This window comes from Mustela putorius, unplaced genomic scaffold (genome assembly GCF_011764305.1).
Source record: "Mustela putorius furo isolate JIRA1106 unplaced genomic scaffold, ASM1176430v1.1 tig00000585_pilon_pilon_pilon, whole genome shotgun sequence".
NCBI lineage: Eukaryota > Metazoa > Chordata > Mammalia > Carnivora > Mustelidae > Mustela > Mustela putorius.
The window spans coordinates 7,900,837-7,916,440 of NW_025421424.1; the positions used below are offsets into that span (position 1 = coordinate 7,900,837).

The 15,604-nt window shown below is 37.1% G+C and overlaps 1 protein-coding gene across 3 annotated transcripts in view; it reads right to left on the minus strand.

Annotated features, from left to right (window-relative positions):
* The window catches only part of MAGI3 (membrane associated guanylate kinase, WW and PDZ domain containing 3), a 231,851-nt gene that overhangs the window by 66,836 nt on the left and 149,411 nt on the right, over window positions 1-15,604 (minus strand). For all 3 annotated transcript variants that reach the window (XM_004769827.3, XM_013044408.2, XM_004769829.3), the window contains exons 3-4: window positions 6,854-6,973; window positions 1,877-2,086 (exon numbers count right to left, since the gene is read on the minus strand). In XM_004769827.3, coding sequence (XP_004769884.1) covers window positions 1,877-2,086; window positions 6,854-6,973 — 330 coding nt within the window. The remainder of the gene's footprint in view (window positions 1-1,876; window positions 2,087-6,853; window positions 6,974-15,604) is intronic.

Here is a 15,604-nt window from a genome sequence, read left to right on the forward strand (position 1 = left end):
GAGGTGACTGTGTGAGAGAGTTTGCTTAATAGCCAATGACTTGAAAATACTGTTTATGTAACAGTCAACACTTGGAAAAAAGTTTTAGCATTATTGTATAACATATGTCTTCCTATGTGGGCATATTAGCATTCTCACATGAATTCTTCAGCAAGATATAAAATAATACACATACTGGTGCATACAGATTATTCTTCAACTATCCCCTCACCCCTGCCATCACTAACAATTTTCTGATTTTTCAAGGCAGGAATTCTAGTCCTCAAAAGCAACACACAAAGCACATTTCCACAGCTTTCAGTAAGTTAACAACCAGAGTTCGTACTTATTCAGAAAAGACCAAGGGCTTTTAGTCCTGAGTTTTTGTTTTTGTTTTTTTTTCGTTAAATAGTGTGGATATTTTCTCTTACAAAGAAATATATAATCCAGCGGAAGTGCCCACACACAATACAAACTGCCTCCCACTCTTGGATACTTGCCCTTTAAATATCACCAGCAAAACTTAGTAACCTCTGGTTTAACCACAGGTTTACAAGACAAACACAAAGCTATGCAGATCACAGAGAGGATTCCTTCCCAAGAAACTGCAGTGGTCACTGAGAAGCTCTGCATTAGGAAGTAAAAAGAGAACACCCGCCCCCGCCCTGCCCCAAATGAGAATACGTAAATTCCCACCTTGGGACAGATTTATGGTCTCTAATCCCAGTCTTAAACATTTAAAAATGTTAACAGATTTCATTCACTTGGTGGGAGAACAAAGCTGATATCAACCTCAAATGGCTGTACTGTGTGATGATTTCCCTTAACTAAACGTCGGTAAAGAATTAGACTGAATTCACCTAAACCTTTTCAGGCCTCTTTTCAGTCTCTACACCCAAGTATACTGGGGTAATTAATTTAACATCAAACATATTATGTGGCGTAGCTATGTGAGATGTTAGGACTATAAGACAGGACTCACACTCCACAGCACGACACAAATGGACATATTAAGACGGTAAATTTTAGTAGCTGATGAAAGAAAACACCGATGCTTTGGGAAAATAATATGGTAATGGGTTCTGCAAATTTGGGGATGTTATCAAATTCATCCATTTATTGGGTATCAAGGAAATATTTTTCTTTGTTCCTACTTTGTGCCAGGCACTGTTTACGGTGTGAGGATTAGAGCAATGAACAAAACAAGCAAAACTTCCAGCCCTTGTGAAGCTCATCTTGTAGCGTTTTGAATAAACATATTATAATAAACAGCCCAGAATTAGTTCTGCTGAGTTTCTGTAGCTTCCTACTTATAAGCTCAATTAGAAGGGTAAGAGTCTTCCAAGCAACCACTGCATTTTTTAAGGGGTACTTGAAGGAAGATTCTTCACCACTAAATTTCTGTTGGTTTTGCATTTAGTGAAAAATAAGAGAGGTCTGGAAAAAGATTTTTTTTTTTTTTTTTAAGTGGTTCAGAATTTAAACTCAATATAGCGCTAACACATCTTCCAGATAATTTTTACTGGCATGTTTTTAGTTGAAGCCTGTATCTTAAAACTGTATTTTGTTCATACCCTGTAAAGTACGATGTAGACCAACCAGATTCTCATCTCCCAGAACCTCAAATCTTTCAAGCAGTGGGATCATGGCAGGTTACGTTATTTCTAATGATAGCTTATCACGGACTGATCACAACTGCCACTTGGTGAAACCTCACTTCAGCTTGTAAGATGGTTGACAGAGACCCACTTCATTCCACACACAACCTTTTACAAATAATTAGAATTGCATCACTTGCTCTACGCATGTTTTGGGAGAGATTCTACTGCTTCCAGGTCCGTGTCGTGTTCAAGCCAACCCGGAAGATCAATGAGAAGTTGTTCTACTATTTACAAACCTGCAGTTCCACTGCCATTGACAGCATCCTTGTCCTCGTCCTCTTCCTCTTCAGGTAGAGAGCTGTCCATTCTTTCCATCTTGCTGACAGATGTAGTTCGTTTTCTTTGGGATTCTGTGTCAAACTCATTATCGAAGAGGACCTGATCAACGGGATCTGGCTGGAAAGGGCTGGGTTCTGCTGGAGGCTTGGGAGTTCCATAGAAGTTTCCTGAAATGGACAAAATAGGCAGCTGAAAGGACTGATGTTGAACTGAGAGGCAGAACAAAACGATCCCATGTCTCTGCCCTGCTGTTTCATACCAAGGTTTCTGAATGGCCAAAAGGAAACCCAAACACTTCTTCCTGGGAGTGGAGGAGGGAGAAAACAGAAGAACTAATTTCTCAAATGTCCTTCACCATGTACATTCTAACGCTAACTTCTTAATACTATTTGTACTAAGGATAGGAACTTGACTTTATATACACAGATTATTTATTCCTACAGGGCTTGATTTGCATGGGCTCTAAATTAGGGCCTAATTTGTGAATTTAAATGCATCAATGCTCTCATGTAAGACTAACTGGCATAAGAAGTGGGAGTAAAAGAAGAGAAAACGAACTCAAGTAATTTCATTCTGATGTGTAACATAATGAACTATTTTGGTAAAATGAGGAAATATGTGGGTAAAGGATAAAGCTAAGAACCAGTGTGTGCTGAAATGTAGGCTGTTTATATAAAAGTAATTTTTAGGTTCTTTGAGCATTCTAATTATTTTATTTGACAATTTATTGAACAAATAGAGACATTATTAGCATAATTCAATATTGGCTTACTCTCAGGAAAGCAAGAAATACTTTAATATTCTAAGTCTTGAAGATCAGGAATTTTCGCAGTAAAAATAAATGTTCCAGAGTAGGATGAAAACAACTGAGTATCTTAATTCGTCATGCAGTTCCCAGTAGGGAGCCAAATACAATGGAAAACCACTTGAAAGTTCCAGCTACATTAACAATCTGTGGCTCCTGCTAGTTTCTACCTTTTATCAGCCACTATGCTAATGCTATCGAAAGATATAGTTAGGGAATAAAATATTCACACTCTTCTTTCATTTATTTATTTTTAAAATCACACCTTCTAATCAAATTCTTGGACTCCTAAAGAGGCAGTTAAGATGCTCATCACATAAAATAAATTAATGGGGTATATAATGAATTATTTGTCTCTGATGAAAAAAAGCATAGGTTGTTCAACACCATACAGAGGCAAATCTACAAATCAATTTACCTTGAGCCATGTGTGCCTTGTGGGAAAAGCATTAAGATAAATTCTTTGGACATCTGACTTTGTTTGTGTGGTGATTGTCATTAAAATATTCAAGACAAAACAATGAAATCAAACCAAAAAATTTTTCGGCTACATCTTGTCTCTCTCCCCACTCAAGTAATCCACTGCTCCCAAGTCCACATTTGAAATGGAGTTACCCGTCAGGCAGATGGATGCAAAGATTTGTATTAAAACAGACTCAGAGGGTCTCTGCAAACTTTCTAGCCCAGAGTAAAACAAGGACCCAGTAAAGAGGCCAGCTCATACTTCTCTGGGATGGAGGATCCAGAAATATTCCAAAGAGAGGTCTGGTTGGGGAACAGGATGCTCCAGGATCTCAATTTTTCCTGCATTGTGTCCAACGATCATGCTACCCAGGAATCTGGACATTCCATGATAAAAATCAAAAATCCTCCTTCCCTAAGGATGGTAGTTTTAGTAGCAACATTAGACACATGTTTTATTGTGTAGTCTTAGTAATTATTATCTCACTCTAGGAAGTTTACCTGTCTTCTAGGGTGAAATCAGACAAATTAAGGATATTTTGATTGCCGCCATGATCAGTAAGATTTTAGGACTTCATAATAAATTCTGGCACTTCCTTATTTAAACATAATTATTGGACTTAAAGAGTACTAGCATTGCTTATAAGGAAATTGAGTATTTTTCTTGAGTTGTTGGTAAATATCAAGATTTGAGACACAGCAAGGCATAAAAATGACATGGTCTGTGAATCTTGACTATAGTTAATGACAGAAAAAGGTTTTCATCTTTTTGAAACTGTTTTGGAGAGGTTTTTTTCCTGCCTCTTTTTTCTTTTCTGAAGGTTTTATTTTTCAAATAGAACTACCAACTATCAAATATTTTAAATACATATAAAACCACAGATACTTATATTAGAAACTTATTTATTTATTTAACTTTTGCTAGATTCCTCTCAGGTCTCCATTTTCTCCCTGTTTAAGGACATACTTACATGTCCAGTTAAGGTCCTAACTTCCTGTCAGTGCTTCCCATGCTCTCCCTGAGTTTTCCTGAAGTTGGTATGTGTCATTTCCCTGCACACTGTGTACAATTAGGATGAATGTATATGCATACATAATATGTAAATACCATTGTTTTCATTAAAGGTTCATAAAGGTTTTTCTAACGTTTCATATATTTTTATAAACAGTATGCTGTACTGTATTCTTTGATAACTTTCCTTTTATACAATTATATTTCTAAGACTTGTTCCTGTTCATATATGTAGATTCAAGTTTATTTAATTGCTGTATAATAGTCCATTTTCATGAACAAGTTAAAGTAAATATTATGAATTCCCCTACTAAAACAGAGCTGTTTCCGTTCTCTCCCTATTTCAAATAATGCTGTAATAACTGTGCTGGTATGTGACTATGAAGGCACATAGATAAAGATTTCTCTAGAGCAGGCTTCCAGAAAGGGAACTTCTGGGTAAGAGTTAAGTGCATCTTCAAATTTACTAGCTATTGCCAAGATGCACCCCAAAGGGATTGTATCATTTTATACTCTTGCCACCAATATACAGGAGTTTCCTCTTCCCACAATTATCAGACTTTAAAATTTCTGTCAATCTTATGGGTGTGAAATGGTCTACCTCAATTTGCATTTCCTTTAAATTTAGCACATAGCAATTAATAATATGTAATATGCCACTTTGTCATCTCCCATGATCTTATACTTAACAGAGAAAAATGAAGGAAAATGCCTTTGTGATCTAGGGACAGAGCAGGACTTCTTCAACAAAACTTCAAAAGCACAAACCCTAAGAAAAACAGTGATAAATCTGACATACAAAAATTAAGGATTTCTGCTTAACAAAGAGACAAACGGACAAGCATATGAAGTGATAAAATGGGAGAAAATATCTGTGTCCAATAAGGAATTAACATCTAAATAAATACCTAACTATCTGAGGAAAGTCCATAAATTGGAATGTGGATTGAGATCACACTTAAAAAAAAAATATACGACACAAATGGAAAAACAACTTGCAGAAGTCCAAAACACCAACAAGCATATAAAAAGGTACTCCAACTCTCTGACTACCAGAGAAGCTAGAATTAAAAGGAGCTCCCACTCCACAAGCTTCATATTGGCCAAATGAAAGAGCAGACCAGTGAGGACATGGAATCCTTCCTCTAGTGCTACAGGAACCCAGCCCCCAAGCAAGGCTCGCGGGAATGCAGCGGCGGAGCGGCCGCGACTCCTTCATCAGACTTAGTACTCGCAGACCTTATAACCTGACAATTCTGCCCCTGGGTAGGGGACATCCTCACACAGGTCTAGAGGAGGAGAATGCTGCGGCTCTATCTGTGGTGGTGCAGGGGGACTTGAAGCAATCTGGAAGTCAGTTACTAGAAGAGGGGTTCAGTAGAAGGCAGCAGAGCACTGTGCAGTGGTTAAAAGGCAATGATTACATGTAAATATAGGACAGTGACATGAATGAATCTAAGAAACACTGAAATAATGGAGAACAGTTAAAAACTGGATGAGATCGAGAGCACAGTCCTGATGTGAATAATACATGCATGCACACAAGACACATTTTGTGAGAATGCAGACAAAGCACAGCATACATAAGCAGGCAAAAGGAGATCTCGGGAGACTCTGAAGAGGACAGGCACGAGCCGGGCAGCACTCGGGGGAGACAAGCATGACAGCAATGGGCAGGTGGGTTGGACAGAGGGAAGGTAGGGCTGCAGTAGCCCAGACCTGAGCTTGTCCGGAGCCGGTAAGGAGGTGTGAGTGAAAAGAAAGGCATCATGAAAGCTGTTACAGAGAAAGAAATGGCCAGATTTGGTGACAGACAGATGGGAACTGCAAAGAGAGGGAAGGAGTAAATGATGACTCCACCATTTTGAGCCCAGGGTCCAGCTAAAGAGAAATTACAAAGAATTATTCTTTTGGCTAGAACACCAATACAGACTTGGATATGTGGAATACAAGGTTAGTGTTTACTGAACACTACTGAACCATCTCTAGGCATTAAGATACTACTAAGAAAGACGTGATATGGTTTTCCCACAAGGTTTGTGAAAAAGGCCACTACCACTGCACAAGAAAGCAATGACGGAGAAGTACAGCGTGCTATGGGAGTGGACAAGCGTGCCAGGGAAGGGAGAACAGAGGATGGAACACAGCATCATTTAAAAATTGAAACTGAGTAAGTCTCTACTTCCCAGAAATGAGTAGAGAAGAGATATGAAAAGAAAACCAATTATTCCATTTTTGTTGTTTTCCCCCCAATCTATATTCTCTTTTCTCCAAGAGAGCCACACTATAGATTATTTAAAGTGCACAGCATTTGGAATCCTAACCACAAATAGAAAGCAAACAACAAACACTTGTTGAGTTCATATGATGAATATGAATTACTACAAAATATGCAAACTGTCTGGTTTGAAGGCTTTCAGTATATTCTTCACAATCAGCTTTATAATATGATGGAATGCTTCTGCTTACTATTTAATCCCATTTTAGGTTGTAAATTACATATGGCTCACAGAAAGAAAACGTTCCCAAAGACGAAGAGAAAACAACTTAAAAAAAAAAAAAATGGTACTTTACTAATCAAATTCCCTTTGAAGCAATTCCAGCCATTTAGATAGTTTCCTGGGTTGCTGCTGTTGTTAGTATTTGGGGACATACCATCATACGTTCCACTTTCTAATAGTGCTCCACTCTCTTCCAGTGCTTTGAACTGTTCAACAGAAATGAAATTATAGTCCACCCCTGGTACTTCCCCATCCCTGGGGGCCCTTGTAGTGCCTAAGGGGGAAAAAAAAAGAAAAAAAAAACAGGTTGCTTTAAACTTACAAAATAGTGAGAATAGAAAATACAGTCCATTGAGAACACATAGGAGAAAACACACTACTGAATATATGGTATCTTCTAGAATGAGGATCAGAAAATTTTAAGCAATGTTTTTAGGTGAAAGTAGGACAATAATGTAGGATGACTAAATATACTTTAATATAATCTACAGATAGCTATGAAATTCAAACTACAAAGACTAACAGATTTCTACTGTCAAAGGAAGCTAACTTTCTATCACCTCAATTATCACCACTTAATATCTGAAGGAAAGAGAAATTCACAAATGATAAGACTTCATATTTTGTGGGACATGGTTATTCTTTTTTTTTAAATTTAAGTATAGTTGACATATAATATTAGTTTCGGTGTATACAGATTTCATTTTTATCAAGCTACCTTATGTATTTTTTTCTGGTATAAATAAAAACAAACAATTTTTAGAAGTTGTTTTAACATACTTAAGTTTTAAAATTTGGACAAATATTAATTATGAGATTATTTTAGTTTAATGAATAAAAGGCTTAAGGCTTAAGATAGGTACTCACATATTGCTTCTTAGCCATTATTCTCTTTAAGTAATTTCAAAAATTTAAGAAGTACATTATTTAATGAAATACACTATGGCAACAGAATAGCAAATTCCTATCAAGGAATTCACACTAAAGTAAAATCTTTCAGATCAGAAGTATAAAGTCAGGTTATGGCAGCATTGCTACATGTGACTGAGTTTTCCTGAATATGAACCAACATTTTTGTGAACTGATACTGAAAACATTATTTCAAATAGTAGAGAATACAAAGAAGAGACCCAAGGGTTTAGCCTCAAAACAGATTTGGGATATTGTAGCAAATCCTGCACAACAATGCCTTCTCAAAACTGTTCCTCCCCGTATGCTCCCTAGTCGTTAATGGCATTCCATGCCGGAGGGCAGAGAGTCTGCCATCCTGGGTTCCTCTCTCCATTCCACATCTGGTCAGTAAATCGGGTTGATTCAATCTCTTCAATATGTCTAGGATTTATACACTTTTCTTCATTCTCACACTCACCTAATTCATAGCACTAGGTATGGTCTGTAACGTTGGTATCATAGGGTCAACACTTACTCTTCTCCGGCTATGTCCCTTACCCGAACTGCAGCCAGTGACTTCTCCAAAATAATGATCTGAACAAAAAAATCTCTATCAAAGCTTTCCTATGATCTTCAGTATGAAAATCCTTTTCAGGTTCTTTCTTGCCTCACCCTTTCGCATTCTAGGCTTTAGCCATAATTGATTTTTTCATTTGTTTGGGGGACTTTTTTTAAGTTCTTTTAATGTTTCTTGAATTTGCTTACCTCCACAAGGACTTTGTCCAAGTCGTCCCTTTTCCTGGAAGACTTCCTCTTCCCTTTCCCACTCTTACCTCAGCTAACATCTATCTACTCATCCTTTACATCCTGGCTTAAGAAGTTTCTTTAGAGAACCTTCCCTGATTCCTTCCTGGGATGGAACATGAAAGGATGTCTACATGGTTCAGTATAACAGTCCCAAGTCTTAACACTGTGAAATCATAGTAGGTACGCAATACAGACAGTTGTCAAGTAAATTACATGAAACTTTACACAAATATAATTGGCACAGTATCTGGAAATAATGTTACATATTATATATATGTGTATTAATACACTGTTATAATTAATGGAAAATTATTAATTGCTCTTTTTAGTTGTATTACATTCTATTATATTCTGTAACATGAAATAAATCCACAAAGACAATAAAACATTAACAGTAGCAATCTTAGAAAATGATTTAGCCAATACTATAAGCAACAGAGATTATATTCAGTAAGTTTTTCCCCTTGTTCTTACCCAACTTTTTATTTAAAAATGAGCATTTCTTTTATCTGTTTTATATCACAAAGGATAAAAAAGCTTGAAACAGAACTTTCTTTTGTTAAGATATTTTTGTCATTGTCAAATTTGTTTTCTCATGCATTGGCTAAACTACATTGTTAGATTCCCCAAATCCATTGCTTTTAGCTTCATATTAACTAAAAATTAACATTGGAAAATAAATTTAATGACTAAAATTTATAATTATCTATGATAGATAGGAAAACATGGCCACAATATTTTGTGCCTCCTCTTATCAAGAGATGGGGCTGCTTGCTGCTTCATCTGAAATCTGGACTGGATTTATGATTTGCTTTGAAAAATTTAATGCAGAGGATGTGATGATGTACGGGTTCAGGAGTCTAGACTTCCATCTTTGCTTTCTTGGAATGATTCCACCACCAAGTACTTCCAGGTTACACTATGATGAGAGAGCCCCAGCCAACAAATAGCACCAAGGTTCTAGCCATGTAAGTGAGGCCATCTTAGCCCCTCTAACTCTGGTGAAGGTGCCAATGACTGCAGCCACATGAGTGATCCCAGTTGAGCTCATCTAACTCATAGACTCATGAGAAATAATATATGATGCTTATTTTAAGCCATTAAGTTCTGGGGTGATTTGTTTTGCAACAAAGGCTAATAGAAATATTATCCAAATAAATTCCACTATGAAATATCCTGATTATATAAAACCTGAAAAACCCGATTTAAGAGCAAACTGTATTATAGATAATACTATAAAAAGAGCACTGATCCGAGGGGCAAGCTACTCTGTTTTAGTCGGGGATTGTTAGTAATGGTACAATTTTAAGCAAGCACTTAATCTCTCTGAGCCTCATTCTCTTCCTGCAAAGTGGTGTTAAGCAAGATGATGTTCATGATTCTTTCCATTAGCAGATATGAAATGTTCTGTGTGACACACATACATATATTACCAAGACTTAAAAAGGGCTTAAATGTTAATTCTCTACCAATGTAGGTTTTACAAATTTTCACATCCTCTCTCTAAAGATGGGCAATCCCATACATATAAAAAGTTCACGCCTTACATCTACCCTACCCTATTGCCTTCAGCGTTCCAGAAAATTTATCTTGATATTCTCCTGATACTCTATATATTTAGTGTAAAGCTTTCTATATCACCTCCAGTCCCTACTGTATTTCTTTTTACATAAAAATTCCTCCAAGTTCTGTTTACTCATGGTCTCCAACTCCTCTTTCCTCCCTGTTTCTCGAGCCCAATCCAATCAGATCACTGTCCCACCACTCCACTGAGACAATGTGCTGTGTTCATCTGAGGTTTCCACTTTGCTTAGCCCAATACTCATCTCAGTCCTCATAATACCTAGCCTAGCAGCAACATTTGATGTAACTGATCATTCCCCTTTTCGTGTTTTATCCTGAAATATACAGACAGGTACATAAGACATATATGTAAAATTTAACAAGTAATAATAAAGCAAACCCACCCAAGTGAAGAAGCAGAGTATCACCAGGAGACCAAAAGCCCCCTTGTACACCTGCAATCATCTCTCCTTCCTCCACCACCAAAAGTACCCACAATCTTGATATTTGTGATGTCGATTTCCATTCTTCTTTAAAATGTTTTTTGTTTTACCAATTACATAATGCATTCCCACAGCTTAGTTTTGCCTCTTTTGTAACTTCATATGAATGGAATCATGCCATATGCATCTTTTTATGTCACATTAACTACTTGTAGTCAGGTTTTTAAACTTCCACCACCATGTGAAGGCATCTCACTGTGTATTTAACATGCAACTGATTTATGGCATCACTCGTTCTTTTTCAAGTATTTATTAGCCATAGAGATTTCTTCTGTTGTGAAGTGACTGTTCAAGGCTTTTGCCACTTCTCTGTTGGGGTGCCTGTCTTCTACAACTTGATTTGTAGTTCTTTACTATAGTACTTTATCAAATCTAAGTAATTAACAGCTTCCAAAATGCACTGCTATTTTATCACTAAAAAAAGAAAAAAAAAAAACAACCCTGGCTATTAAAATCAAAAGATTCAGGCACCTGGGTGGCTCAGTGGGTTAAGCCTCTGCCTTTGGCTCAGCTCGTGATCACAGGGTCCTGGGATCGAGTCCTGCATTGGGCTCTCTGCTTGGCAGGGAGCCTGCTTTCTCCCCCCCCTCTCTCTCTGCCTGTCTCTCTGCCTACTTGTGATCTCTGTCAAATAAGTAAATAAAATCTTTAAAAAGAAATAAAATAAAATCAAAAGATTCCATCTACTGTAAGATACAATACAATTGCAGGCAGTAAGTTAAAGTGTGAAATAACTGTGGCTTAGTATTGATAAAGCACTTCAGTCCTTTGCCAGATATATGTTGCAAAGGGAGAGTTTCTACAAAAATGTGAAATAAGGGGGAGCCTGGGTAGCACAGTCAGTTGGGCAACCATCTCTTGGTTTCGGCCTAGGTCATGGTCTCCAGACCTAAGGCAGGTTCTGTGCTCAGTGTTTAAGTATAATCAGTGCTCACTGATTAAGATTCTCTCTTTCTGGGGCGCCTGTGTGGCTCAGTGGGTTAAAGCCTCTGCCTTCGGCTCAGGTCCTGGGACCTGAGGGTCCTGGGATCGAGCCCCACATTGGGCTCTCTGCTCAGCGGGGAGCCTGCTTCCTCCTCTCTCTCTGCCTGCCTCTCTGCCTACTTATAATCTCTGTCTGTCAAATAAATAAAATCTTCAAAAAAAAAAAATTCTCTCTTCCTTTCCCTCTGCCCCTCCCACTTGTGCTCGCTCTCTAAAACAAATAAATAAATCGTTTTTAAAAAATACTTTCTATAGGGAGAAGGTGGTTGGGTTATGGACACTGAGTTAGGTATGTGATATGATGAGCACTGTGAAGTGTAAACATGGCGATAAACAGGCCTATACCCATGGGGCTAATAATACATTATATGTTAATAAAAAAGTATAAAAAAATTTAAAAAGTACTTTCTAGAAACAGTACTTTCTGTAAAACTATGTTCCCCAAAAAGTAGAGCTTACAGAGAAAATACATTAGGTTTGACTTCTCAAAACCTGTTGCAACTTTGTAACCAGAGCCTAGCAAAATCACTAATGACCCCAGTTAAAAATACTAGGGCAGTTTTAAAAAGATATTTTAAATTCCTAATAAAAATACCAGAGTAAATAAAATACTTTGTCTTTAAATAACAATTTTTTAAAAAGATTTTATTTATTTATTTGACAGAGATCACAGTAGGCAGAGAGGCAGGCAGAGAGAGAGGGGGAAGCAGGCTTCCTGCTGAGCAGAGAGCCTGATGCGGGGATTGATCCCAGAACCCTGAGATCATGACCTGAGCCAAAGGCAGAGGCTTTCACCCACTGAGCCACCCAGGCGCCCCTTTAAATAACAATTTAAAAAAAATAAAAGATAGCTTGAAAGAAAGTGTTATAAGGGGAGTTGGAGCTACTGAATAATGAAGAAAAGGTAAAAAGTGCAATAAATGATTTTTAAGATAAAGCACATGTCTAAATTGAGAACAGAGGCCAAACCGAGGTGAATGGGCACCATGCACGGTACATGAGGCATTCAACTCTGTATATTCTGTTTACTCACTGCTACTTAATAACACAAAACATTAGCTTGCTGGGGAAAATGGAGTAAGAACCAATATTACCTTCATTAAATTGACATCATTACCCCACCTACTTACCAATCATATATAAACTTACTGGTGTTACAGAAACAAATGTTGTAGCACAACAGACAGTATCTTCTCCCACTCTGATTTTTTCTCATCTTTTTTAATGGTCCTTTAATGATAGTAGTTTTTCATTTTATTGTACTCAACTTTATGAATCCTTCCCTTTATAGCTAATGATTCTGTGTCTTATTGAAGAAATCCTTCCTAAGGATGGAGATATTCTATATTCTTTGTTAAAAGCATCACAAATTTGCCTTTCACACCTGGTACTTTAGTGCACTAAAACAGATCTTTTTCAGCCTGATGGGGGATAGTAGCACAACTTTTTTTTTTTTTCCAGGCGGCTACTCAACACACTTACTGAAAAATCAATGGTCTCCCCTTCTCATCAGGCATGTCACTTCTATCATAGAAATCTCATATAGAAATGTCTACATAAAACTGGGTGTTACTGGGCTTTCTCCTCCATCCCGTTTATCCACTGACCATTCCTGCACCATTACCAATGGTGCTATAATTATTATATTGTCATGATAAATCTTGGTATGGAACAGAACAAGTCCACCTATTTTGTTTTTTTCTATTTTTAGCCCTTCCATATAAAACCTGGAATCAGAGAAAGAGGCAAAACATGCTGGAATTTTTATGGGATTAGAAAGAATCTATTAATCAATTTGAGGAGAACTCCTGTCTTCACCATATTGAATCTTTAATCCAGGAACAAAAAAAATCGGTCGGTATACTCAGATCTTCTTTATGACCTCTTAATTTTATCTCGCAGAAGTCTTTACACTTTTTTTTTTTTTTAGAATGATTTTTTTTAAAAGATTTTATTTATTTATTTGACAGAGAGAGATCACAAGCAGGCAGAGAGGCAGGCAGAGAGAGAGGAGGAAGCAGGCTCCCTGCTGAGCAGAGAGCCCGATGCGGGCCTCGATCCCAGGACTCTGAGATCATGACCTGAGCCGAAGGCAGCGGCTTAACCCACTGAGCCACCCAGGCGCCCAGAAGTCTTTACACTTCTTTAGAGATTATTTTCTAGGTATTTCAAATGCCTGTTTGCTATTGTAAATATTTTTCTGTAAACTTTCATTTTCTAATTATTAATGATATAAAAGAAAACAATTGTGGTAATCTAGTTGGTCGCTCTATTTGGATATAACTGACCTACAATCAAATTCACTAATTCCAGCAGTACAATTCTTTGAGTCTTGGGATTCATCACTCTTAAAGGTTTTCTTATGTCCCTGTGGCAATGGCTAATCAGCTGTCACTGTAGTTTTGTGTTTAACAGAATCTCATATACGTAGAATCATACACTGATTCCAGTAGCTCTCACTGATTCCAGTAGTGGTTTGTACCTGGCCTCTTTCACTTAGCATGATGCTTCTGAGATCTATCATGCTGTGGTTCAACATCCTTTTACTGCTAAGTGGTATTCTGTTGTACAGATATACCAAAATTTGATTACGCATTCACCATCGATGGACATTTGAGATGGTTCCAGATTTGGGACACTATAAATAAGGCAGCTATAAACTTACAAGTCCTTGGGCAGACACATATTTATGTTAATACCTAGGCGTGGAAACGCTGGGTCATATGGTAAGTGTATGTTTAAAAAAAAATGTCCCGAAGTAAATATACTTCACATTCTCACCAACTCCTAGATGAGAGCTATAGTCGATTTACATTACTGTTTCCGTGTAGGCATTCCTCCTTGAAGTCTCTCAGCCAATTTCCTTTTTCTAAATCTTCAGAAAAATCAGTTGATAGAGAAAATGAGGGGAAAAAGTATTATAATTCTCCTATGAGAATTAAAGCTTGATTATCTGACATAGAGATGTTACTGATTTGAAGGAATCTAAAGATACCAACTGAAAGCAAAGAGCAGAAAATACTGACAAATGAAACTGAATGGTCAAGGCGACATTTCCAGGCATCAGGACAGAAGCACGTGGGAGAGCAGCAGTCACAATCCACTTGCAGCTGTCCCTGAGCTACAAGTGTGAGGTCAAGGCCCTGTCTGCTAACAGTGAGTCTTTCTCGCAAATACACTATTAGCGCAGTTAGATGCATTTATACTTCATATAAATCCTACGAGTGGTATTCTCCAAAAATCACTGGTTTTGAAAACTAAATAAGTCTTTAAATTGGCAGTTCTGATGTGTGATTCTATGTAATGTTAACCTTGAAGGCAGATCTGAATGTTATTTGAATACTACCCAACGATGAGCTTTGGCATTTTCCGCTGTTTGAATATGTGCTATGAGTTTCAGTGCTTTGTAAATCCTTTAATAGAAGAAATGTAGAGAAGCGAATGTTGTTGTGGAACACTGCAATCTGAAATCAGCAACTGGTGTAAAATCTGAAGTAAAAGCAATATAGATATCAATGGCAAAACCAAAATTGGGGCAAGGAGACAACATATTTTCACCATTAAAAAAGAAAGTGAGCTTATTCAAATGACCAATGACCAATCTGAAGATGCTTTTGGACACACAATAATTTCAGGAGCATGAATGTAATATGAAAAATTTTTAAAATGTCTGGAAGATTTGTTACCAAAGTCAAAATTATCAAATAATACAAGGGATACTTCTTGTATTTTACAAGTTCATTTTAGGAGTGAAAATTTCAAATAGGATATATGTGTGGATTTATCTTTCAAACTTTTAATTTTATTTTTGTATTTATGTTTCCTTTTAATGTTTTCTATCAGCAAATGTCTGTAACAGATGTAAGTGTTGAGACTTATAGCTTTGTTTTATTGATTTATAATAATAATAATAATAAACCAGGAGATTTTTAAAGTGCTTTGTACACTGAGGAAAAGCCATTTTGCACCATGGGGTTTGTAGCCATCATTCTTCTGCCATAAAGGTCGAGGGCTGCCGTTTGGGTTCCCAAGGTACTTGATTCAGCTAGCACTTCACCTCAATCAACCAGTTTACACTGTCATTCAATTGTGATGCTACTTCTTGTCATGAATTACGAGCACCCTATTTTCAGTGGAAGGAACACGGCACTGGGCTC